This window comes from Schistocerca nitens, chromosome 3 (genome assembly GCF_023898315.1).
Source record: "Schistocerca nitens isolate TAMUIC-IGC-003100 chromosome 3, iqSchNite1.1, whole genome shotgun sequence".
Classification (NCBI taxonomy): domain Eukaryota; kingdom Metazoa; phylum Arthropoda; class Insecta; order Orthoptera; family Acrididae; genus Schistocerca; species Schistocerca nitens.
The window spans coordinates 170,225,626-170,251,068 of record NC_064616.1 but is presented as its reverse complement, the minus strand read 5'-3'; the positions used below and the strand labels follow the sequence as shown (position 1 = coordinate 170,251,068).

General features: G+C 42.1%; 1 protein-coding gene across 1 annotated transcript in view; it reads right to left on the bottom strand.

Annotated features, from left to right (window-relative positions):
- LOC126248110 (dystrophin, isoforms A/C/F/G/H-like) overlaps nucleotides 1-25,443 on the bottom strand; it is a 1,130,095-nt gene that overhangs the window by 458,262 nt on the left and 646,390 nt on the right. Inside the window, exon 46 of the mRNA XM_049948788.1 lies at nucleotides 17,680-17,778. Within this exon, the coding sequence (XP_049804745.1) occupies nucleotides 17,680-17,778 (99 nt within the window). The remainder of the gene's footprint in view (nucleotides 1-17,679; nucleotides 17,779-25,443) is intronic.

Below are 25,443 nucleotides of genomic sequence, written 5' to 3'. Positions count from 1 at the left end.
GGCACGTCCCTCATTGATTTCTGCGGCTATTACACGCAGCGTTGCTTGTTTGTTAGCACCGGCCGCTGCTCTCGGTCGTTATGTGAAGGTCATGGGCCACTGCGTTGTCCGTGACGAGAGATAACGCCTGAAATTTTGTATTCTTGACAGTGTGGATCTCGGACTGCTGAATTCCCTGACGATTTCCGAAATGGACTGCCCCTCCAACTACCATCCCGCGGTCAAGGTGTGTTAATTCCTGCCGTGCGGCCACAATCAGATCGGAAACCTATTCACGCGAATCACCTGGCTGCAAATAACAGCTCCGCCAGTGCACTGCTCTTTTGTACCTTGTGTACGCGATAGTACCGCCATATGTATATGTTCACATCGCTATCCCATTACTTTTGTCACCTCAGTCTACAACCACATGCAGTGGCGTTAGAAACCAATGAGTGGTTACCACAATACAGGTGTGCGGACTGTATGCGCAAACGTTCTTTTCTTTCTGGATGGTCCTCGTACGTAAAACAGAAAACTTTTGTAAACCTCGCATTAAGGAAACACCATCTGATATTAGCTACAATAAGACTTTTCCACTGCATCAGAACTGTTTATGAATGTATTCGAAAGCAAGTGTACTAATTTCAATGTTGTACTGCACAGTTAATACGTCAGTACTTAGATTTTGTGAAGTTGCATGTATTTCCTTATGTAACCAGACAGCAGCTAATTTAAGAAGACGTTTACAGATACCCAAGCCTAACGGGACAGATACATTTCCTACCCCTACCCTTCAGATACGCGGTGTCACAAGTGACAGACACAACTAGTATCAAACAAACAGTTCTAGGTATTGGAAAAATGGTTTGCCCATATGATGCTACGAACACGGCCGACTCGTAATTTTTCTATCTACCGAGATGTCGGAATAAAGATAGTTTAGATTTAATGGAACAACGTAACATTATTGACATTAGAGTGTATTGTGATATACTACTTCTTAATGTTCTTCGTAAAATTTTATCCAAAAAGGAGCCAAAAATTTACAGGTAAATATAGAACAACAGGACGGAAATTGCGCATTCCGATAAAGTTGTTCCTATATGCGGCGCATTTAATTCTGAGCAAAAGAAAAAGCGCAGCGCAAACGTCAAAAAATAGTGTATCATTTAACTTCCCTTCTTAAGCTGCGTCGAACGCAATTAAAAACCTCGAGGCATGTTTAAAAATAACTTAAGTTTTTAAGAATATCTTTCTTCACTTGACAGATGTTTAGAACTTGTCTCTTTCGAAGTACGAGTAGAACCCTCCTCTTTTCGCGCTTTTGCCATTGGTCTTTCCACTTCGGCGTAAAGTCCTGGAAAACTTATCTGGAGACGCAGTCCGGCTTCTGTAAATTCTCCTCAATAGACTTTTCCTTAATGTCACCAGTGACGTCGAGATGTCTTCCTTCTGCACTGATTTTAAGTATTTAAACAATAAAAAATGTCACATAGAGCGAGGCATAGGCAGTCGGGAGACTACGGGACACAGACAACTTGTTCATAGCCCGAAGTTCGTGAACTGACTAAGATAACTGGACAGGCGTGGTGTCGCAGCGAAGGAAGCGGGAACTGTCTGCCCGCAGGTGTGGTGTCTTTCTGCATATTTTCGCAACCTACGTATCCAATACATTTGCATATTAATGACGGGTGACAGTTCCACTAGGAGAAAAATTCGAAATGCATAATTTCATTGCCACCGAACAATTTGACGATAGGACTTTTTGTGTCAACGTCGTAACCATAAAATAAACACACGTTTCCTGTTTCGTCAATATGCATGAATGGTTCATCATTATCAGCTAATTCAAGGAGTTCCTTGCAACGTTCACTCGATGTTCCTTCTGCTCTGCGATCATCAAACTTTGCATCTACTCGATGTTTGTTCAGTTTTTCGGTTAAAAATCTGATGGCGCGAACAAACTGAAAGCTAAAACATTAGTTTATTTATTTAAGAGTCCTCTTACATCTATTCATTAAAAAAAGCTTACAATTGTAGGTAGATAAAAAATATGTTTCCCTATTTGCTTATAAACATTTTCTGGTAAATCATTTTGATATGCTGGATCATCTACGAAAAATCGAGGTTTTACACATTATGTGGGAAATACCGTGCAGGTCTAACAAGGCCAATAACACAGTGCTACAAATGCAATTTCGCTCTGTGGTTTGAATCTTTGCATGTCTTTCCAGGTTGTGTGGACGGGAGGTTTCGTACATATACGCTTCACGGAGCAATTTTCATAATAGTTAGTGTAAATGTCTGGTATTACGTGCTGTATACGCTGAAGAGCGTGTTAATGATTATACACCCCAGACCAAGTTTCTGAACTAGTCGAAATAAATTTTGCTTACAAATCAGGCACTTGACGTGATTCCATACAAAATAACAACCGACTTTTCTTTATTAGAGGAATAACTCTTCTTTGAGGAACATGGGAGCACGCCTGGGACTTCATAAGCGAGACTTGAATGTAAAAGTGATACGAATGCAAATATTTACAATCTAACGCGCGCCACGGGAAGCATTCCAAACGGTCCATGCTGACTTTCGTTGTTTCTAATTATAGTGCTAAGCACGGCCAACAGAGCAGCTGGTCTTTATTTAGCAGCGCTCCAGGGGGGCGAGCAGCGTGTACGCAAACCTCGCACGTGTCTGCTGTCTCGCGTTTATGAATGGATAAAACGCGGCAACGATTTGTAATGCACGCTACGTGGAAGCTGTTGTGAGATGGCGCGCACCACCTAGCGGTATTCCCTGTCACTACCAAGCGCAGGGTTCAGCAGGTGGCGTGCGGTTCGCTACAGTGCTGCCACCAACCTCCCACGTCGCCAACAGATGGCGTTGCGGTCTCATTTGCTCATCACGAGAGGCTACACAGAAATTCAAATTTACGCGCCATTTCACTGGTCGTCGCAAACGAAATACGCGTTTTGAAGCACCCTGAAACGAATTACTTCACATCAACAATCTCATAAAGGTAAAACAAATAAAAATACAACTGCTATTACGAAATACGACATATTCGATTGTGAGCACACTACTTGTAATGTGTATCTTTTACTGGAGGGAGAGCTTAGACATGCGAGAGTCAGAAAGGTTGCGTATGTGTAATATCGCAAACACAGTTAATTGTAGAACACCAGTATTCTACATGTATTTCGAAACAATGCTTTCATTTCTAATTATGCCCTGTATACGCGGAGGAACAAGTGTAGTTTACCCTTTACATTTATTATGTGCTCAATCTATCAATAATTCCTGAAAAACACTGCAAATCCAACGCTGTTCACATGAACAGTACCGTACAATCTTACTTCCATCTGAATTACGGCGCTTCTGACTAATGCAAAAGAGAAAAAGCAGGTACAGTTCGAACAGTGGCTTCATCTTAGTGATTTTACTTCTCACTTGGATTTAAAAACGTGTACGAAAATCACAATGCATTCGTCGGATCACGTACAACTGCAGTTTCTAAGAAACTTATTTTTTATATACATTACTCATATTTCTAAAAGCTTATTCTATGTTAACGTATTCGTAATCAATTACCTGGTTCATTATTCAGTGTTAGTATGATATTCGACTGTTCAAAGTAGGCTACTTACTGAAGTTACGTCTGTAGCGCTGAGGACATAGGAAATGACAGGGTTCATCTTTATAGACTCAATTAACTGAACTGACCCAGAGAACCTAGGCAACACGAAACAGTGTGTTCACTCGTTATACTCAACCAGTGCTTACTTGTTCTGCAGTACGTAGGTGAAAATGACTTCCTGGAAGTCTTCGTAGACTGTCACCTGTTTGAAACTGTGTATCAGCTAGAGATGAAATAAAAGAAATTGGCCATCTACCTGAACGACATGCCTAACACTCTCAATACCATCTCGCAGAAAAAGCCCGTTAAGATGGATGCTTTTAAACGTTTGACATATCTGGAGAAAGCAGTAAGAGATGAGGCTATTGCAATTAATAATCACCTTAATGTAAATTGCAAAAATAAAATAATTTCAAGAGCGATGTGAGATACTTTGTAACGAAAGATATCTTGAACTAGATGATATCTTCTTCAGAATAGTAGCCTTCGTAATTGCGAGAATTTTTACTTCGTCAGAAAGTTGTGAACGACACGTAATGAATTACAAATAAAATCTAACATGGACTGAAGTACGGAAGCTTCCTCTCCGCATTCCTCCTTTTACAAACACATGACTAATATTTTGCACTCTTGCCTTCTCTTACGATGCCAAATACTAAACCCATTTTTCAATTATTCAGTCTTTAGCAAGAGGGAAAGAGTGTTTCTCAGAAATGTTAAATTGCACTGACCCTCACATAACTGTCAACTACGCAATGATCGAGAGTAACAGCAGTAATACTGACGAATACAGCATTACAGAACAGGTACACACCATCCAAAAGCTGAAAAACCACAAGGTTGCAGGCGAGGACCAGATACCGGCAAAGGTGTTAAAAGAGAGTGAAAACAAACTATACACAGAAACCTTATCACAATCATTCGGAAAACTGAAAAACTACCTGAAGACTGGAAAACTGCAATAATTTACCCCATACACAAGAAAGAAAACAAAATGGAATGTGGAAATTACAGACGAATCAGTTTGCTGAACATAACATACAAAATTCTGTTAGTGATCATTCTCAACAAAATTAAGCCTTACACAGAAAACAGTATTCAAGAATACCAGACTGGATTTCACCAAACGGCGAGCCTATGACAGCATCCACAGAAATAGCCTCTACAATACACTACGAGAATTTAGGATACGCAGTAAAACCGTTAGAACGATACAACTGTACGTGGATGGCTCACAGCCAGTAGTGAAGCTCAGAGGATCCATATCCCTCAACTTCCCAAACAAAACAGGCTTACAACAAGGAGGTGCTCTTTCATGTGTTCTCTTCAACCTTGCACTGGAGAAAGTGGTTCGAGAGCGTATTTTACAGCTATACAATGGTCACCGATTCGAATACAGTGAAGTAAAACTCCTGGCATATGTAGATGATGTACTCTTACTCAGTGAAATAGAAGAAGAACTGAAAGACACGTAAGGAGTTCCGAGGCACAGTGCCAGAAAAATAGGACTTTTGATAAACCAAGAGAAAACACAATATACGCAATAGGTCGAGTCATAAAACCAAATTCACACTTTGAGACTGACCACCAATTTAGATATAGAAAAGTTCATCAGTTTAAATAGGTCGGATCGCGATTCAGCAGCAAAAATATCCTACCACTGGAGATAAATGAGAGAATAGCCCCAGGATCAAGATGTCTGTATGCTCTAAGCAGCCCACTCAAAATTAAAGCTTTGTCAATCACAACAAAGATGAAGATATATTACACCATCATCTGTCCAGTAGTACTGTATGGTTCGGTAATCTGACCGCTTACCACAAAGAAAGAGAAAAACTGAATGTTTTCGAAAGAAACATGATGAGAAAAGTCTGGGGACCTGCGCTGGAGGATGACATCTGTAGAGTTCGAAAGAACAATCAAATTTATCAGTTAATGAAGCAACCCCACTATCGTCCAGAAATTAAAAAGGAGGAGACTGCAATGGGTTAGAATGGAAAGCAACAAAATTCCTAAGAAGGCGTTTGAGGGCACTCTCCAAGCAACAAGACCATTGGGTCGACCTCGCACACGGTGGAAAGGGGGGGGGGGGGGCGGGGGGATGTCTTAGGGGGTTAGTAGAATTATGTATGTTACTAGCTTGGACCATGGCGTTACACACGGTTAAACAGCTATTTATAAATAGATGTTAATGCCGAAACTCACTATTCACGCGTATGCACTATCAGAAAGGCCATCCCTTGTTTTATCTTTAAAAGTACATTATAGGTAAAGCTTATTTACAAAATCATCTATATACAAGTATACGAGGGGAATTCAAAAAGTAGAGGCACATTTCTGAAAAGCTGTACTTATTCTGACGATAGAAAACTGTAACATATTAATAGTATTAACAGTAAGACTTATTAAAAACTTTCAGTGTTCGGCTCCACAAATTTAAATTATATGTAAAGTTTTACTCCGGTGCGCGGGACATAAACATCCCAGGTTGGGACGCATAAACTAAAACCAGAGGAGGGGATGGTCTGATGCAGAGGGGGGGAAATCCCCCCCATCCCCCCCCCCCCCGGCAAATCGCACACTTGTTCTGAATGTGTGTGCCCTACACTTCCACAGCAACCTAAATAATAAAGAAAATTCAAATGTGTGCTGACGAGCCAGCCGAGGTGGCCGAGCGGTTCTAGGCGCTACAGTCTGGAACCACGAGACCGCTACGGTCGCAGGTTACAATCCTGCCTCGGGCATGGATGTGTGTGATGTCCTTAGGTTAGTTAGGTTTAAGTAGTTCTAAGTCCTAGGGGACCGATGACCTCAGAAGTTGAGTCCCATAGTGCTCAGAGCCATCTGTGCTGACGAAACAATAGGCGAGTCTCTGACAAAACTAGAACCCTGGCAGTATTCGCGAACGCCCGAACGCCATTAAAAGAAAAAGAAGAAAAAAAAACAGCAACGGAGTGAAGTTGAAGAGCATAACGAACTGTCGACGTTGAGGCCATTAAAGGGGGGCCAATGGTGTACGTGCGTGTAGATTCCGAACTATGGTAGAACACATGCGCATTCCGAACTCACGTTGGGTGGTATTCATACCGGCCTCAGTATATAAAAATCAATAAATATGGCGCCCGGATAACTTAGACACAATGCTGCTGTCAATAAACAGCGTCATAACTTCACAGTATTTATTCCGTTCCAAAATATATGTTTGGTTCAAATGGCTCTGAGCACTATGGGACTTAACATCTGTGGTCATAAGTCCCCTAGAACTTAGAACTACTAAAACGTAACTAAACCTAAGGACATCACACACATCCATGTTCGAGGCAGGATTCGAACCTGCGACCGTAGAGGTCACGCGGTTCCAGACTGAAGCGCCTAGAACCGCACGGCCACCCGGCCGGCTATATATGTTTGCCAACATCCACGGAAGTACGTGGTGGGCTCTCTGAACCAGGATATTTTCCCACATAGACTGAAGTATGCCATTGTTAAACCACTGCATAAAAAAGGGGATATTTCTGATGTCAACAACTACCGCCCAATTTCTCTTCTGACTGCATTATCCAAAATTCTTGAAAAAGTAATGTATTGTACAGTAGCTTCACACCTTTGTAAAAATAAAGTTTTAACAAAATGTCAGTTTGGTTTCCAGAACGATTTCTCAACGGAAAATGCTATATATACTTTCAGTAATGAAATATTAAATGCTCTGAGTAACCGGAAGTCACCCGTTGGGATTTTTTGTGATCTCTCAAAGGCTTTTGATTGTGTAAATCATGGAATACTTTTAGATAAGCTCAAGTACTGTGGTATGAATGGGACTGCGCTCAAATGGTTTAAATCATACCTAACTGGAAGAGTGCAGAAAGTTGAAATAAGGAGTTCACATAATATGCAAAAAACTGGTGATTTCTCAAACTGGGGAACAATCAAGAATGGGGTGCCGCAAGGTTCGGTCTTGGGTCCTCTGCTGTTCTTAATATATATTAATGACTTGCCATTCTATATTCACGAAGATGCAAGGCTGGTACTTTTTGCCGACGATACAAGTATAGCTATCACACTCAACAGACAAGAATTAACTGATGAAATTGTAAACGATGTTTTTCAGAAAATCATTAAGTGGTTCTCTGCAAGTGGGCTCTCATTAAACTTTGACAAAACACAGTACATACAGTTCCACACAGTAAATGGAATGACACCATTAATAATTATAGACTTCGATCTGAAATCGATAGCTAAGGTAGAATATTCAAAATTTCTATGTATACGCACTGATGAGGGGTTGAACTGGAAAAAACACACTGAAGATCTGCTGAAACGTTTGAGTTCAGCTACTTATGCTATTAGGGTCACTGAAAATTTTGCCGATATACATCTTAGTAAATTAGCTTACCGCGCCTATTTTCATTCTCTGCTTTCGTATGGCATCATATTCTGGGGTAACTCATCATTGAGTAAAAGAATGTTCATTGCACAAAAGCGTGTAATCAGAATAATTGCTGGAGCTCATCCAAGATTATCCTGCAGTCACTTATTTAAAGAGCTAGGGATCTTCACTGTAGCCTCACAGTATGTATATTCACTTATGAAAATTGTTATTAACAATACGAACGAATTCAAAAGTAATAGCAGTGTACATGGCTACAGCACTAGGAGAAAGGATGAACTTCACTACTCAAGGTTAAATCTAACTTTGGCTCAGGAAGCGGTAAATTATGCTGCCACAAAAGTCTTTGGTCACTTACCTAATAGCATCAAAAGTCTAACAAATGCCATATATCATTTAAAAGGAAATTAAAAGAATTTCTGAATGGCAATCACTTCTACTCATTACATAAATTTTTGGATATAGTAAGTGGGTAATTTCCCCACCCCCACGCAAAAAAAATATTAAGTGTCACGTAATATTTTGTGTAATGTAATATCTTATACAGATACCTTTTATTAACCTGACACGTTCCACATCATTACGAAGTGTCGTATTCATGATCTATGGAACAAGTAATAATCTAATCTAATCTAACCCGCTAATTAACCTCCCGAGGACACGCAAACTCCTGCTGTGGCAATTAATTCATTGGATGAAGGATGCCAGAATGTTATACTTCAGTCAAAAGTTCAGATTCGAATTCCCTTTTCCACCAAAGCCGTCCCGAGATGCTATTCACACTATGTATCCATAATGAATAAACAAGTCTGCAGTTGAATAAACATATACATGGTCTGTGCATACTGTAATGTTTTGCGTTGGATTGACTGTTCGTTCTAAATCATGAGTATATAGTGTAAAAATGAGACGGCTTAAATTGCACCCCACACACATCCATGCCCGAGGCAGGATTCGAACCTGCGACCGCAGCGGTCGCGCGGTTCCAGACTGAAGCGCCTAGAACCGCTCGGCCACTCCGGCCGGCGACATCGTTTTTCTAAACAACACTACAACGCGACCGGTCGGTAGTTAACGGCGATATTTGGTTTCCCACTTTTCAGAACTAGAATTATAAATGGCGTATTGAATGTTTCCATTAGATTCTTTCCATTCAATACTGATAAAAATTAAGAGGAGTAATTGTTTGGCTTCCATGGACAGATTCGCAAGGACAGAAAAACAAATGAAATCATAAACAGGACAGCTGTCACTCGATAAGTTAATAGCATCACTTACATCACTCGATGATTTAATAACACCATTTATGTCACTCGACGATTTAACAGCATCATTTAGTTTTTCTTCCGAGAAAGGACGATCTAGGATATGACGATAGTCATCTTAAACAGGAGATGGATGATTTTGCAATGGGACCGCGAGAGAAGTGAGCGTATCGATAAATTCCTCAATCCACGCAGGTGTAGTTGGAAGAGTGAATGCTAGTCGTTCGTTTCAGAAAGTCTTTATTTTGTACCAAATGCTTGTCATATTGGTTGCTTTACTGAACGAAGAACAAAATTTAATATAATTTACTTCTTTTGTTTTCATTTCCAAAAATTTATCCAAGTTAGAATTCTGGCGATGAGTTTCCAAAGCAAGTTTGCCTATTGCAATTTCCCTAGAACATTCAAGATTCCTCCAACGAATGGAATAATTCTTCACTACAGTAAAATATTTTTTCTTTGGAACGCCGACATCCGCCACATCTTCCATAACGTTCGTTAAAGCTTGGTATTCGTCTTTTCCTGTAAGTCGTGCCTCATAATTTCGAGTTTCCTTCGAACTGTTTCCTTATATTTGTCCCTGTTGGATTCTGCAATTGCATAGTACATTTTTGTTTAGCATCAACGTTTATGTCAATGCAGAAATCTAATAGGTGATGGTCTGACCCCACTGAATCCGTTTTAACGTGCCAGTTAGAAAGTTCTGTAGAACAAGGGATGCAAAACGTTACACGTGTTGCAGAACTTCTATTGAAAGGAGAATATACCATACTACAAGCTCCATCGTTGTCACAAGGTTATTGTTTCGAGAACATTGGTCAGAGCTCTAGTGTTCCTGTCTGTCATGTCCCCTCCCTTGCTACATGACCGGAATTCAGGCCTCCACTTGTTATGAAGGGAGGCCGAAGTTTGCTTATTAAGTGACTCCACAGATCTTCCACGATGTTATATTTAACAGCTCTATACACTGACGCATCTGTGAAAAGTTTTGAAAGCTGATTTTATTTGCACAGCGACTAATTTGACTCTTTATTTGTTCTATTGGCGGGTAGTTTTTATGCTGCAGCGAATTCTTTTCACAAATATAACGACACCACCTTTCTCATCGAGACGGTCCTTCCTTATTACATAACAATTTTTAAAGCGAAGAGTCTGCCGGTACTGAAACCGTGATTACGTCGTTGCAACAAACGATGAAGAGTATATATCTTATACGCTTAGAAAGCTGTTGTAAGAGTATAAAAATGGGATTTAAAAATTAATTATGAGAAGATGGACTATCTATGTAAGAGGATGGAAGCAACCTGGACAACTGAGGATATCATATTAGAGTGTGTAAAGTGTTTATGTATCTGAGTATTATTTTGTTACGTGATGGAAGATGTGACAGAGATATACAACAACGGTCCTGAAAAATGGGTTTAAAGGTTAAAAAGCGTTTACTCAAATCCATCGTGGCACCAGTAATAAGCTACGGGAGTAAGTGTTGGGAACTAACAGAAAGAAATAAAAAGAAACTTGGAGCTTTAGAAATGGACCACTTGAGAAGAGCATGTAGAGTTTGCCGACTTGACCACGTAAGACATGAAGAAATAAAAGAAAGGAAGTAGACTCAATATAGCACAATATAGCACTGCGGATAGAAAAGAAGGTTAGGCGCCGGAGATGTGAGGCCTGCAACCTGGATGGGGTCGCAATTTCGAACAACTCCTTTGACGACGATCGTTGTCTGTTTTTTGTTCTTATTTCTTGGTTCCTGCTGTGCTAAGCATAATAAACACGTTTTCTCACCCTGTTCGTGTCCTTCCTTTCTGTTGTTTTGTGTCGTCACTACCGCGCCATAAAAGCGTTTACGATAATGCGTTGCTACGGGATTTTACACAGTCTAGGTGTACCCTATCTCTCCTGAAAGTTTGTAACCGCTGTACTGAAACATCCTTAGAAGGGCTATACAAAGGAAATGTACTTGAACGCAGTTTTACAGAAAGAGAAAAGGACATAGATAAAATCAGTTGGAAGATACGAGACTGCCAGAAGAATTCGACAAGGCACTGAAAGACCTAAGTCGAAACAAGGCCCCCGGAGTAGAAGACATTGCCTCGGAACTACTGATATCCTTGGATTTGCCAGCCATAACAAAACTATTCCACGTGGTATGCAAGATCTGAGAGACAGGCGAAATACCCTCAGGCTTCAAGAAAAATATAACAAAGCAAACACGTGCTGACAGGTGTGAACATTACTGAACTATGACTTTAGTAAGTCATGGCTGCGAAACACTAACACGAATTATTTACAGAAGAATGTAAAAACTGGTAAAAGCCGACATCAGTTTCGATTCCGGAGAAAAATAGGAACACGCGAAGAAGTACTGACCCTACGACTTGTCTTACATGATATAGCTTTTGTAGCTCTGGAGAAAGCTTTTGACATTGTCGACTGGGGTACACTCTTTTGAAATTCTGAAGGTAGCAGGAATAAAATACAGGAAGCGAAAGGCTATTTACAATTTGTACAGCAACCCGACGGCAGTTATAATAGCCGAAGGGCATGAAATGGAAGCAGTGGTTCAGAAGAGACCCATACAGGGTTGTATCCTATCCGTGCATTGGGCAGAAAGAATCGCAAGAAAAAATTGGAGATGGAATTAAACTTCTGGGGGAAGAAATAAAAACTTTGAAGTTTGCAGATAACACTGTAATTCTGTCAGAGACAGTAAAGGAGTTGTAAGAGCAGTATCTTGAAAGGAGAAAAGGATGAACATCAACAAAAGCAAAACAAGTCGAATTAAATCAGCCGATGTTGATGGAATCAAACTACAAAATGAGGCACTAAAAGTAGTAAATGATTTTGTTACTTGAGCAGTAAAACAACTGATGATGGCTGAAGTTCAGAGGGTATAAAATGTAGACCGGCAATGGCAACAAAATCGTTTCATTCGAAGTGAAGATTGTTAACATCGAATATAGATTTAACTAATAAGGAGTCGTTTCTGAAAGTATTTGTCTGAGGTGTAGCCTTGTACGGAAGTGAGATGTGGACGATAAACAGCTCAGACAAGACAGAGTAGAAGCTTTTGAAAGGGGGTGCTACAGAAGCATGGTGAGGATTATATGGGTAGAATGCGAAACTAATGAGGAGGTACTGAATACAAGAACGCAGTAAGCAGGTTCAGATGGATGTAGGTTGCAGTAGATATTCGGAGATACAGAGGCTTCCAGAGGATAGAGATGCACAGACAGCTGCGTCAAACCAGTCTTCGGATTGTAGATCACAAATACACAAAACAGTCGACACACGCTTCCAGTTCGCTTCTAGCAACTTCAACCGACAATCTCCACAGCAACAAAACAAGAATAAAGTTTTAGGCCAATAGGAAAGTGTCACACAAAAATACCACACTCAAATTTCCACGGAAACAATAAAATTCATTGACTCCAATTAAACCTCGCGAAGTCTACTTCGTTCATTGCCTCTGCGTATTTAGGCTGTGTAACAATAAAAAAAAAGGAACTAAACAGAATTCAACGCCTGCGTACGGGAACACTCTTCAGATTGTTGTAGTCTTACCGTATTTGAAAATTAACTATGTCGACCGCGAAGGATCACTAACTCCCATCTTCAGAAAGTTAAGCACTTTAAACACTAGAAGCCGCAAGACTTCCCCTAATCACGCGAGAGCCGCCGGCCGACTCCTCATTTCGCGACATCCAGATCGCTTCTCGATTATTTTTTTTCCACCCATTCAGCCAATCAGTCTCCAGAACAGAATTCAGACATTTCCAATTGCCATTTCCTGTTCCTGCCAACGGAACTTCTCCAGAAGTCGCCGCTTCCTAACAAGACCTTCAGAAGTTTTTTCTACATCTATATCCGCATATATATTACGCAAGCCACCGTATGGTGAATGCCGGAGAGTACTTTGTACCACTACTAGTCATTTCCTTTCCTTTTCCTCTCACAAATAGAGCGAGGGAAATACAACTGTCTCTATGCTTCCGTACGAGCCCCATTTTCTCCTACCTTCGTCGTCCTTAGGCGAAATGTATGTTGGCGGCGAAGGAATAGTTCTGCAGTCAGCTTCAAAAGCCGGTTCTCTATATTTTCTCAGTTGTGTTCCCTCCAGGGATTTCCATTTGAGTTCACGAAGCACCTCCGTAATACTCGAGTGTTGATGGACAACACCGGCAACAAACCTAGTAGCTCGCCACTGAAGTGCTTCGATGTGTTCGTTTCATCCGACCTGGTGGAGATCCCAGACGCTCGAGCAGTAGAATGGTCGCACAAGTGTTCCGCCTGTATATGCGTCCTCTTTTACAGAGGAGCTACACTTCCGTCCTCGGTCCACGTAATATCGTTTTGCAACGTTACGCCAAGATTTTTAACCGACGGGACTTTGTCAAGCAGCACGCTACCAATGCTATATTCGAACATTACGGCATTTTCATTAATTCACATTTTACCACATTTTGAGGGAGCTGTTATTCATCACACCAACCAGACATTTCATCTGGTCGTCTAGTACCCTCCTACAGTCACTAAAGGACGACACCCTCCCGTATATCTCATCGTCCTGAGTGAAATACTCTCTACGATTATTAGTTTTCTACAGCGTCGTGGCGCAGCGGTACACGCTCGGGTTCGTAAACCGAAGGTCGCCGGATCGAATCTCGCGCCATGCAACTTTTTTTTATTATGTGTTTTTTTGTAATTCAAATGCACACACACACACACACACACACACACACACACACACACACACACACACATTATATATAATTCCCGGCAATCAGTTGCAACAATTATGCATATAATAAGTTGTTGAAAGTCGTTTGTCGTGGAAAAATAAAACTTGAAATAAAACACAATATCACAAATAATATTCAAGTGGATACAATTTATTGATAAGTTCGGTATACACTCGCACATAATTAACAATTAGTGACCAGAAGTAGCTGGAGTATCGCACGAACCAGAGTGATAGTTATCATAGAAACATGGAAAGCAGAAAACAGCACGACATCGAGCACATCTGATAAACGATGCGTTTTTACAAGAACAATTGTTTTTTAAATCATCTGTTGGGAAACACACCTGATTGACATTCTGAAAAATTGTTCTATCGTTCGTCAGGTTTAATGCATACCACGCGTATCGTATCATATCGGCAAAAATCGGAGAAGACAATTGGTGGTGGACGATGGATTGGATTTATTTCAAATATATATATATATATATATATATATATATATATATATATATATATATATATATATATCAAATAATAAAACAAAGTTGCATGGCGCGAGATTCGATCTGGCGACCTTCGGATTACGAACCCGAGCGCTTACCGCTGCGCCACGACGCTGTAGAAAATTAATAAGCGTAGAGAGTATTTCACCGCAACGGTTTCTTTTAACTGTCGATTTTCTCGACAACGGCTGAGAAGTGCATCTTGGTGCTTTGCCACATTACACCTCTGGCCATGAGCTTTTATGATGCACAGTATGAATCGAATCTGAATTTCACAATTGGCGGCCTCCCCTTGTAAGACTTTCAGAAAGGTTTGCCATTAATCCGGGATATTAGGGCGCAATCAGATGATAATGATCAGTATGTAATCGCCTAAACTCTTCTTGTCGGCCAAATCCTGATCAGGTGGCACAGTGCCACTTACTGCGTGATAAGCGATCCCGTCTACAAAAGCGGGCGGAGAAAAGGATGCATATCAGCTTTCGAGACAAGAGTGGTGCTATTTCTGGAACAGCACGAACCGTTTGCGTGCTGCTGCCCTTGATATGTACAGTGGCTACACAAATAGCACCTTTGCGAACAACTGACGTGCTTCAGGAGTCTCTGATATCAGGGATCACTATCAGCTACAGAGGTGCATGAGCAAATCTTCAGTCAAAATGAATCAATGACAACATTTCTCCTACCCAGGCGCGAGTCACAAATAACAATTCAGAAAACCCTGCTGTGCATGGAAGCTAGAAGCGAATGCATTGTCACTTGTCTTGTGACGAGAACAATCCATCAGCGGCATACGTTTTAAGTTACAGGGTCATACCAGAACGAAAACAATTTTTTCGCAGGATCTAAGAAATTATTCATCCTTGTGAAAAAGCTCTGGTCGGTCTCGAATCTTTCCGTGAGCCTAACACACACTGAGAGATGCTACTTCCTTCGTGCAGCGAATGGGACGAGATCGAATCTCTCCGCCAGGCAGTACGGCATGTCATACTGGCGAAAAAGTGGTTATAAAACAGTCCCATAAGACTTGTCAGTACTACCTCTATGATGTGTTCAACATCCGTAGGAGCACATTACTTTCCACGCTCTCACTGTATGCCGTGGAGTTCAACGAATGGAACACTTCTTTAGTGGTCATAATTACACGATTCGATAATTTAAGAAACGCCAAGTCGTGCCTATCAACTGAAAAAGACCTCCAGAAACAGATTCTCTTCAACATCACTGACAGCATTGGTTCTGCGATGTGGATACGAACTCAAAAGCGTCTATAATAACTGCAGTGTCGAGGAGACGTTCAAGTCTATCATTTTTCTTTTATTACAGCTTCAAAACAGTTACGCAGACAACACACACAACATCCACAACTATTCCCCGACGCTCAAAACTGTATGCGAAAAGCTCAAACAACGAAAGAAGAAAGAAAAGAAAGGAAGGAAAGAAATAAATTATGTCTGATTTGTTCAAAACAGATTTCCTCGTTTTTTGATTTGCGGTGACGTACGGAATCAGTGATTTTAGTTCTCTCGCCTGCCAAGTATATTTATTTATAGATTTATAGTGAAAATTGGAGCTCGTAATTTTTAGTTCATGGAAAGTGTCAAAATATATAAAGTTCCACTATTATTAAAGAATTACAAAGCATATGGTTGGCACACGTGATCGGAATTGAAATGAGAGATTACCAGCACAGCTAACGAACTGCAGACCTAAGAGGTATCGTAAAATGAGAAAACTGAAACTACGGTGGGTGTAACAGATCTAAGACCGATCAATGACTGATGACGATGAAATCTGTTCTGTGACTAAAGCCAGCACGCTACTGTTGAACATATATTTATGCTCCCCAAACTTGATTTTATTACTTCCAATTTGTGTTTTATTTTTCATATCAAATTCGAAACCAATGTAACTTATGAACTGCATTCTAATGAACACGCAGTAATTTAAGCCAGACGCTGGGCTCCGATAGGCGACCTACGCGTTACAAGGCAGCACAGCTACGTCGGAAGTCAGGGTTTTAATCTCTCGTCGAATCGGATTCATCACAGGCGTAACACTAGCCTCGGGAGGCAAGTGCACGGAATTGGAAGGAAAGAACCGTGACACTGAGTCGAAGTGATTTACAAAACGTGCGGAAAACGTAAACCAGGACGATCGGACGGAATTTAATACCCGCTCCTCTCGAATACCGAAATAACATGTGCACTAGGAACTGTCATGTAGCGCTCGTACACGAAATGCAGAGCCCAGAGGGCAGCAGAGAGACTGAGGATTCTTCGAAAATGACATTCTGAGGCGTGATTATTAACCATAGAAACGTACTACAAATATTTTGATACACTGATCTTCGTATTATTTTACCCATTTTAAAGTAAAGAAACGCAGAAGATATTTTCTCAAGTAGTTTGCTCACGCATGACCTGGATTGACCTCCACGAAATAATTGTCCCTTTTATAATAATCACTACTTTCCGATGGATACATTTACCATACTGATATCATTATCTTCGGTAGGCAAGTTCAGTGGTGGAAAACGACGGGTGGGGGGGGGGGGGGGGGGTAGAGGGAATAAATTTAGGTCTGAAAGACGTTTGTGTAGATTTCATTGCCTTTGTTAATGAAATATCACAGACGAATTTGTAAGGCCCCGTACTCCGCCCACAAAGGTAGTAAGTAGATCACTGAACACGTTACGCCTACTATGCTACCATGACTACTGCCCTCAAAAAATTATTTACCATCATGTTTCTCCGACAGCATTAGAAAGCGTCCTGGTGAGGATTAGCATCGTGACTGCGGCATGAATCTTCCCAGTGGTACCTAGAGGGTGCAGAGTTAGATTGCGGTATTCATAACAATCATCGTTCCTCAAGGTGGAACACTCTGATTCCTAACACAATTCGAATACTAGTAGCAGCTCGTGTTAAATATTCATATTCCCAATCGCTGTATTAAAACTTCACTCTTAAAATATATAATATCGCACAATGCAGTGTTAACTGCGGTCCAGAGAACATTTTGCATCTGAATGTGAGTCACGGGAGGAGGTACTTTGATAGTCCGTAGTTGGACCAGGCCTACCTCTTTATCCCACACGGTATGAGGAAGGATGTCATCGCCATTAATATGATTTGGTAAGAGTCACCTACCTTCTGCTTGTCGAGGACCTGGAGGATATCCTCCACGTCTCCAACGACGACAGTCTGTTGACGTAGCATCTCTTCTTCTACAGCCAACGAGTCACGAATCTGTAAACAAAAACACCACTTTGTCAGCGCAGTTAAGCTCACAGCAAGTTCAAAAATGGTTCAAATGGCTCTGAGCACTATGGGACTTAACATCCGTGGTCATCAGTCCCCTAGAACTTAGAACTACTTAAACCTAACTAACCTAAGGACATCACACACATCCAAGACCGAGGCAGGATTCGAACCTGCGACCGTAGCGGTCACGCGGTTCCAGACTGAAGCGCCTAGAACCGCACGGCCACAACAAGTTCATTTAGTTCCTGAAGTAAGTAGCGTCGATTTGTCGTCAGGAGGGTAATCGTACGGTAGTCGATTTTTCCGCCTGTTTACGCGCAATACGCTACAGATATTTACTTTCAAGGTCAACTGCTAGTCCCCGCACCAATCTCGTATTTTAGACTTCGTAAGTAATATTACGATGCAAGTTAAAGCAAGGTTCTCATTACGTATTACGCTGTAAAAAGTTTGTTTGCAGACGATTTACATCCAGAAAGAAATAGTATACTCATTAATCCATACATTTCGTGCTCTATATTTGCCCACAAACATGAAGCATCACAGAATACATAATTATATTAAAGAGAAAAGATAGAAATTACGTACATCGAGCATGGTGTTCGTACTGATGAGTTTTCTATGAGACAATGACGTAACAGTTGTTCCGAAAGTGATGGGCACAGAGAAAAATCTAGAACTCCATAAGTTTTTGGTACGTTACACGAAAGTTAATATCACTTATGTTTCCTTATTACATTTGTAATGCGAATTTTTATTGCTGTTACTGGACGGAAGAATTACCACATAATCTCGAGCGTTCTAAGTGTAGAACAACTATTACTAAGTCATTGTCATCAGTTATTTACCACCCGCCTTGATAAAGGCCTCCTCCACAGATTTCCATGTATTGTGATTTGCATATTTTCTAACAACACCTTCCTGTCTTCCAGTTGGTCGTTTTCTCATATTCTTCTCATCACTTCGAATCTGGCTTTCTTGACCCGTCTACCATCCTCCACATTCTACCGCCCCCATTTCATTTTCCCGACAGTTATAATAACGTCAGTATCTTTCCTAGTATTTTCCATCATGCATCGGTCCATTATCCGCAGAGCAGCTCTCCGTTTGGGAGTGGATATAGCATCTTATTTTAAGAAGGCGGTAATCTACAGCCTTTAAATATTTTTGAAAAATAATGATTTGGCACAATAACTGTTTGTCATCTTATTGAAACTACCTGTTACTGTCAAACATTATAAAAAAACGACATTATGCCTGAGGGTGGTCTTTGTTCGATCGAAATTGGTACGTTTAATAATTTGACACGCAGCTATTGTGCTAAATCATGATTTTTAAAAGTCCACGTCCCACTGTCGTAATTCCAAACTGATACAGGGTGACAATTATTGAACTACACGAAAGAAAACGTAAATTAGTTACAAACTACAGAGAGCACACACTTTATTCAACGTGTAAACATCACTTCAGATATTCGGATTTAGGTTATGACATGTTCGATATGCTTGCCACCATAAGCGATGATGTGGCGCAGAGGAATAGCGAAATTCTGCATCACCCGCTGAAATGTCGGAACATCGATGATTTCGATGACCTCCTGAATGGCTGTTTTCAGCTCAGCAGTGGTTTTGGGGTTATTGCTGCACACCTTGTCTTTAGTATAGCCCCAAAAAATGGATTCGCATGTGTTCAGATCCGGAGAACATCGCGGCCAATCTAGGCCCATGTCAGTGGCCTCTAAGTGCCCAAGAGACAGAATGCGGTCCCCAAAGTGCTCCTCCAGGACATCAAACACTCTCCTGCTTCGATGGTGTCGAGCTCCGTCCTGCATGAACCACATCTTGTCAAAATTAGGGTCACTTTGGATAATGAGGATGAAATCATCTACCAAAACCTTCACGTACCGTTCGGTAGTCACCACGCCATCAAGGAATATCGCACAGGCTATTCCGTGATTGGATAGTGCACACCACACGGTCACCCTTTGAGGGCGATGAGACTTCTCGATCGGAAATGCGGATTGTCAGTCCCCCAAATGAGCCAATTTCGCTTATTGACGAACCCATCCAAATGAAAGTGGGCTTCTTAGATAAACCAAACCATACTAATTCCTATTATACCCCGCGGCCAATCGTGCAGTTTCAACGTCCTAACGCAAACCACTCAGAAGTGTCGATTTTATTTCATATAGTTCAATAATTGTCATCCTATATTATACACTAATTTTAAATTTCCGTTTACATACTTAGTTTAGCAAAATCACTCAAGACCATTTTACTCTTTATTTCTTTCGCTGTCCGCCCCGTTGTTAAAATCTCAGTGAACGCCGGCCCTGCAGCGAAGTGCTTCCAGGTGTTCCACGTGCGTAGCGTGACGTGTAAAGGTGAGAAGGCAGACTCTGCGGTTGCCGCCGGAGATCGAAGTTGTGTTGGCGAGCCGCACGCAGCTTTAATCTATCACTAATGCAGCCGATGGCCGCGCAGCGGAGCTGCGGCGGGCGTGACCTCCCTGCCACGCAGCCGCCCCATCCGAGCCCGGCGCTGCCTGCACTCGCTTACAACCACTTCCGATACTCGTTGAATTTCACATCTCTATTAACAAGCATGCAAGCTTGACGAGTGACATTACAACTGGACTGCCGTACTGTGCTCCTAACATCAGTACAGTGTCAAGTGAGATGACGCGGCTGTTCCAGGGTGGTGCACGTAAACTGGTGTGTGTGTGTGTGTGTGTGTGTGTGTGTGTGTGTGTGTGCGCGCGTGTGCGTGTGTGCGCGCGCGCGCAGAAGTGATGGTTCAAATGGCTCTGAGCACTATGGGACTTAACATCTGAGGTCATCAGTCCCCTAGACTTAGAACTACTCAAACCTAACCAACATAAGGACATCACGCGCATCCATGCCCGAGGCAGGTTTCGAACCTGCGACAGTAGCAGCAGCGCGGTTCCGGACTGAAGCGCCTAGAACCGCTCGGTCACAGCGGCCGGCAGAAGTGATGGGCAGAACTGAAAACGTCGAACATTTGCGAGGACAGCCTACCTGCTAGGGACACCGTAAGCACGAGCAGCGCAATAGGCTATTTTCCTATGTTAAAAATATGGTTCGCATTCTTGTTATTCTCAGTTATCATAACATTTAAACAGCATTTTCGGTCAATATTGTCACAAAATATCTTATTACTACGTAGTTAAAGCTTAAAAATCGTTAAATTATAAGATATGGTCACATGGTCGAAAACACTCTGTTATTGGCAGAAACTATGGCGAAGACGACGCTGTATGTGTGTTAGAGGGGCGTCTCACGAAGTTACAAGGTTTTTCCGTACCTTTTCTGCGAACGGTTTAGCTATTTAGTGACGGAAAATTCGTTTGTAACTTTTGGGTAACAATTGGAAATTTGTGGTAAATTCCTGTGGAACAAACTGCTGAGGTCATCGGTCCCTAGGCTTAGACACTACTTAATCCAACTTACGCTAAGGACAACACTCACACCCATGCCCGAGGGAGGATTCGAACCACCGACGGGAGGAGCCGCGCGAACCGTGGCAAGGAGCCCCACACCGCACGGCTACCCCGGGCGGCTGGGTAACAATCGGTAGCAATTTTATGAACTGTGACAGTTGAGACGTTCCGTAAGTCGGTGCGTTTACGCTCCATCCATTTAAAGCGGCGATATGTGCAACGGTGGCCATTCTTTTCGCTGCTCCCCGCAGCATCATTAAACTTGCTCAAGCCGGCCGCGGTGGCCGTGCGGTTCTAGGCGCCTCAGTCTGGAATCGCGGACTGCTACGGTCGCAGGTTCGAATCCTGCCTCGGGCATGGATGTGTGTGATGTCCTTAGGTTAGATCGGTTTAAGTAGTTCTAAGTTCTAGGGGAATGATGACCTCAGCAGTTAAGTCCCACAGAGCTCAGAGCCATTTGAACCAAATCTTAGTGTTGATTTCCTCGTATATAACACAATCAGCAGAGGTATAGCAGCGGGTCGATTCGGTGGCGCAAGTGGTAACGCGCCTGACTACGGATCAGCGGGTTCCAGGTTCGAATCATGGCAACATCATGACCTTCTAAAAGTTCGAATCCTAGCAAGGTCGTGAACTTTAAAAGCTTGTCACGAAGTAGGCTAATAGCGTTAGCAAGAACTCATTGTGGAGGTTATTTCGATTGTGAGATGCATTATACACTGAAGTCCCAAAGAAACTGGTATAGGCATGGCTATTCAAATGCATAGAGATGTAAATAGGCAGAGGACGGCACTGCGGTCGGCATCGCCTCTATAAGACAAAAAGTGTCTGGCGCAGCTGTTAGATCGGTTACTGCTTCTACAATGGCAGGTTATCAAGATTTAAGTGAGTTTGAACGTGGTGTTATAGTCGGCGCATCTCCGAGCTAGTGATGAAGCGGGGATTTTCCCGTACGACCATTTCATTTCACGAGTGTACCGTGAATATCAGGAATCCGGTAAAACATCACATCTCCGACATCGCTCCGCCGGAAGAAGATCCTGCAAGAACGGAACCAACGACGACTCAAGAGAATCCTTCAACGTGACAGAAGTGCAACCCTTCCGCAAATTGCTGCAGATTTCAGTGCTGGGCCATCAACAAATGTCAGCGTGCGAACCATTCAACGAAACATCATCGATATGTTTTTTCGGTGCCGAAGGCCCACTCGTATTCCTTGATGACTGCACGACTCAAAGCTTTACGCCTCGCCTGGGTCCGTCAACACCGACATTGGACTGCTGATGAGTGGAAACGTGTTGCCTGGTCGGACGAGTGTCGTTTCAAATTATATCGAGCAGATGGACGTGTACGGGTATGGAGACAATCTCATGAATCCATGGACCCTGCATGTCAGCAGGGGACTGTTCAAGCTGGTGGAGGCTCTGTAATAATAAGGAGCGTGTGCAGTTGGAGTGATATGGGAACCCTGATGCGTCTACATACGACGCTGACAGTAACACATACGTCTGATCACCCGCATCAATTCATGTCAGTTTTGCATTACGGCGGACTTGGGCAATTCCAGAAGGAAAATGCGACATCCAACACGTCCAGAATAACTACACAGTGGCTCCAGGAACACTCTTCTGAGTTTAAAGAATTTCGCTGGCCGCCAAACTCCCCAGACATGAACATTATTGAGCATATCTGGGATGCCTTGGAACGTGCTGTTCAGAAGAGATCTGCAACAGATCGTACTCTTCCGGACTTATGGATATCCCTGCGGGATTCATGGTGTCAGTTCCCTCCGCCACTCCTTCAGACATAATTCGAGTTCATGCTACGTCGTGTTGCGGCGCTTGTGCGTGCTCCCGGGTGTCCTACACGATATTAGGCAGGTGTACCAATTTCTTTAGCTCTTCAGTGTATATAGCTTTGCATTAATTTCAGTCGGAGACGAGTACAACACAGGATAAACCCATTTAATTTGCGTGAACACTATTCACTTTTTTGGAAAGCATTGCTAGTGGTAAAGGTATTAACACACGCCCAGTGTACAACAAGGTGTGGGGACGATCAGCTTTTGTACGTGGAAAGGTACAAAGCCTGTAAAACATGCAGATAACACCAACATAAATGGTGGGATGTTTGTGAGTGGACTCTAACGTCAGTGTCAGATTCTTTATATAAGATGATGAAACTTTAAACAGTAAGGATCCAAGTTGGACAGTACGAAGATAAAAATAGGATTGTTTCCAGTGCAGTAAAAAGTATGTCGTCGCATTAACTAGACGTCTGCTTGAAGATCACGGGTGTGAATAGCGGTTGCAAATTTAAGTGCACGTAAATGGTAGGGAAAAGTCAACAATATTATGTTTCTGGTCGGTGTTGTGAAGTTTTGTCAGTGTGATTTGGTTTTCGTATGAGAGAACTGCTGTGTCGCTTACAAATAAATTAAAATTTTCCTTCGGACCGGATTAGAACCAGGACGAATAGATAACTAGAATATAACATTCAGGAGAAAGCTATGGTAGTTGCTGCAAATGACACGATGAATTCCACTGGTATTAATTATCAAGAATGCATTGTGCAATGAATTGTCTATAATTAATGTATTACTATTCAGAAGCTAGACACAATCGGGAAAATACGAGAACTGAAAGAGGAGACGTATGCAATGCTGTAAATCGCCATCAGTATTTCCGCATACACCATAATTCTGCTGCTAGTATACGTAAAGAGTACCCGTGCTTCTAAGAGGCACATGTTTCAAGGGTAACGAAAAGCTGTGAACAAGATACAATGTTCCCGGTTCGCTGCTTGTGAATGGAGTGTAATCTCGTGGTGATTTTTACAATCTAAATACGCCTTTTGGGCCATATTTTGCAATGCAGAATTCCTGGAAGGAGGTTAGACTAGACACAGACGACAGTCCTAGCAGGATTTAGTATGCTACAAAGAGCCATTTGAAGACTTTCACGACGGCTCCAATTAACACAAAACGGTTATTGTACGTCAGTACAAGGTAGACCGAGGATAACAGCTCGCCAACATGGCCGATATCTGAGCTTAAGTGCACAAAGAAATTCAGCAATATCTGCAACATAAATGTCTGCAGAACTTACTGCTGCCTTTGGAGTCGTAGTTTCTCGACAAACTGCGTGTCTGATACTCCAAGTAGATGGTCTGCGACCCAACCATCAAGGAGTGTAGAGACGGGCCTATGCATTACGGAATCAACAATACCGAGATTGGATCACGAAGGAATGGAGGAACATGTTCTTCGGAGATGAATCTCGATTCTGTTTACACAGTGTTTACTGTGGAGAGGAAGCGGTTGTGGTACAATCACGACGCCACTATGAAAAGAGATGTGGTGCTCGTGTGATGGTGTGGAAAAGCATCACATTAAATGGGTGGTACTGAGACTGTTTTCTTCGATGGCTGTCAGAGGAATACTGTTAACATTCTAAGGTAGACACGTGAGGCACCGTAAGCCCATACATGACTTTTCAGAGCTGGAGTTGTCCCAAACTGCTTTCTTACGAGCTATGCAGCAGTCTCAGTCAATGCTTGGGTGGATGGATTTCTCGAAGAGATTTTCCCAGGTTTTTACGTGTACCTAACTACAGCTTGGACAATACTGTACGTCCACCGTCTTGTGATGATGCTCTGCATTACTCTCTAATTCTTTCGAAATCCTGCCCAACAATTACCATATCATTTCTTAATTACGCTTAACGCTGGGCATCAGTGTATAGGGTGACTGCAGTTCCAAATATCAACGAAACGACCGATATAGATCATCGCCACTTCTACAGGAAATACTTCAGTTCGCTTTTATGGGTGTGGTCCACCGCGAACTTACTGAGACATCCGCACTGAAAGGGTGGTCGTACATGTAGGTCCTAAGCCACATATTGCTTCGGCAAACATTATCTTCCTGTACAAGCGTAAGTGTGCATCAATAAGGCAATTTGAGATATTATAACCGAGCAGTGCCAGACCACTACTCACGACTTGAAAGTCTTTATGCAAATGTGGAGAGAACTGTAAATTTGGAGTTGAAGAGAGGCAAATTTGCTTCTTTGCCCTGTCCTGTATATGTCTGCTTCCTCGCTTTATCACGCAGAAAAAATATGGACGGTAAGTATTAATGAGGCATCAGATGAAATCATAATGAGTTGTTTTCGTGTGGCATACGGTTCC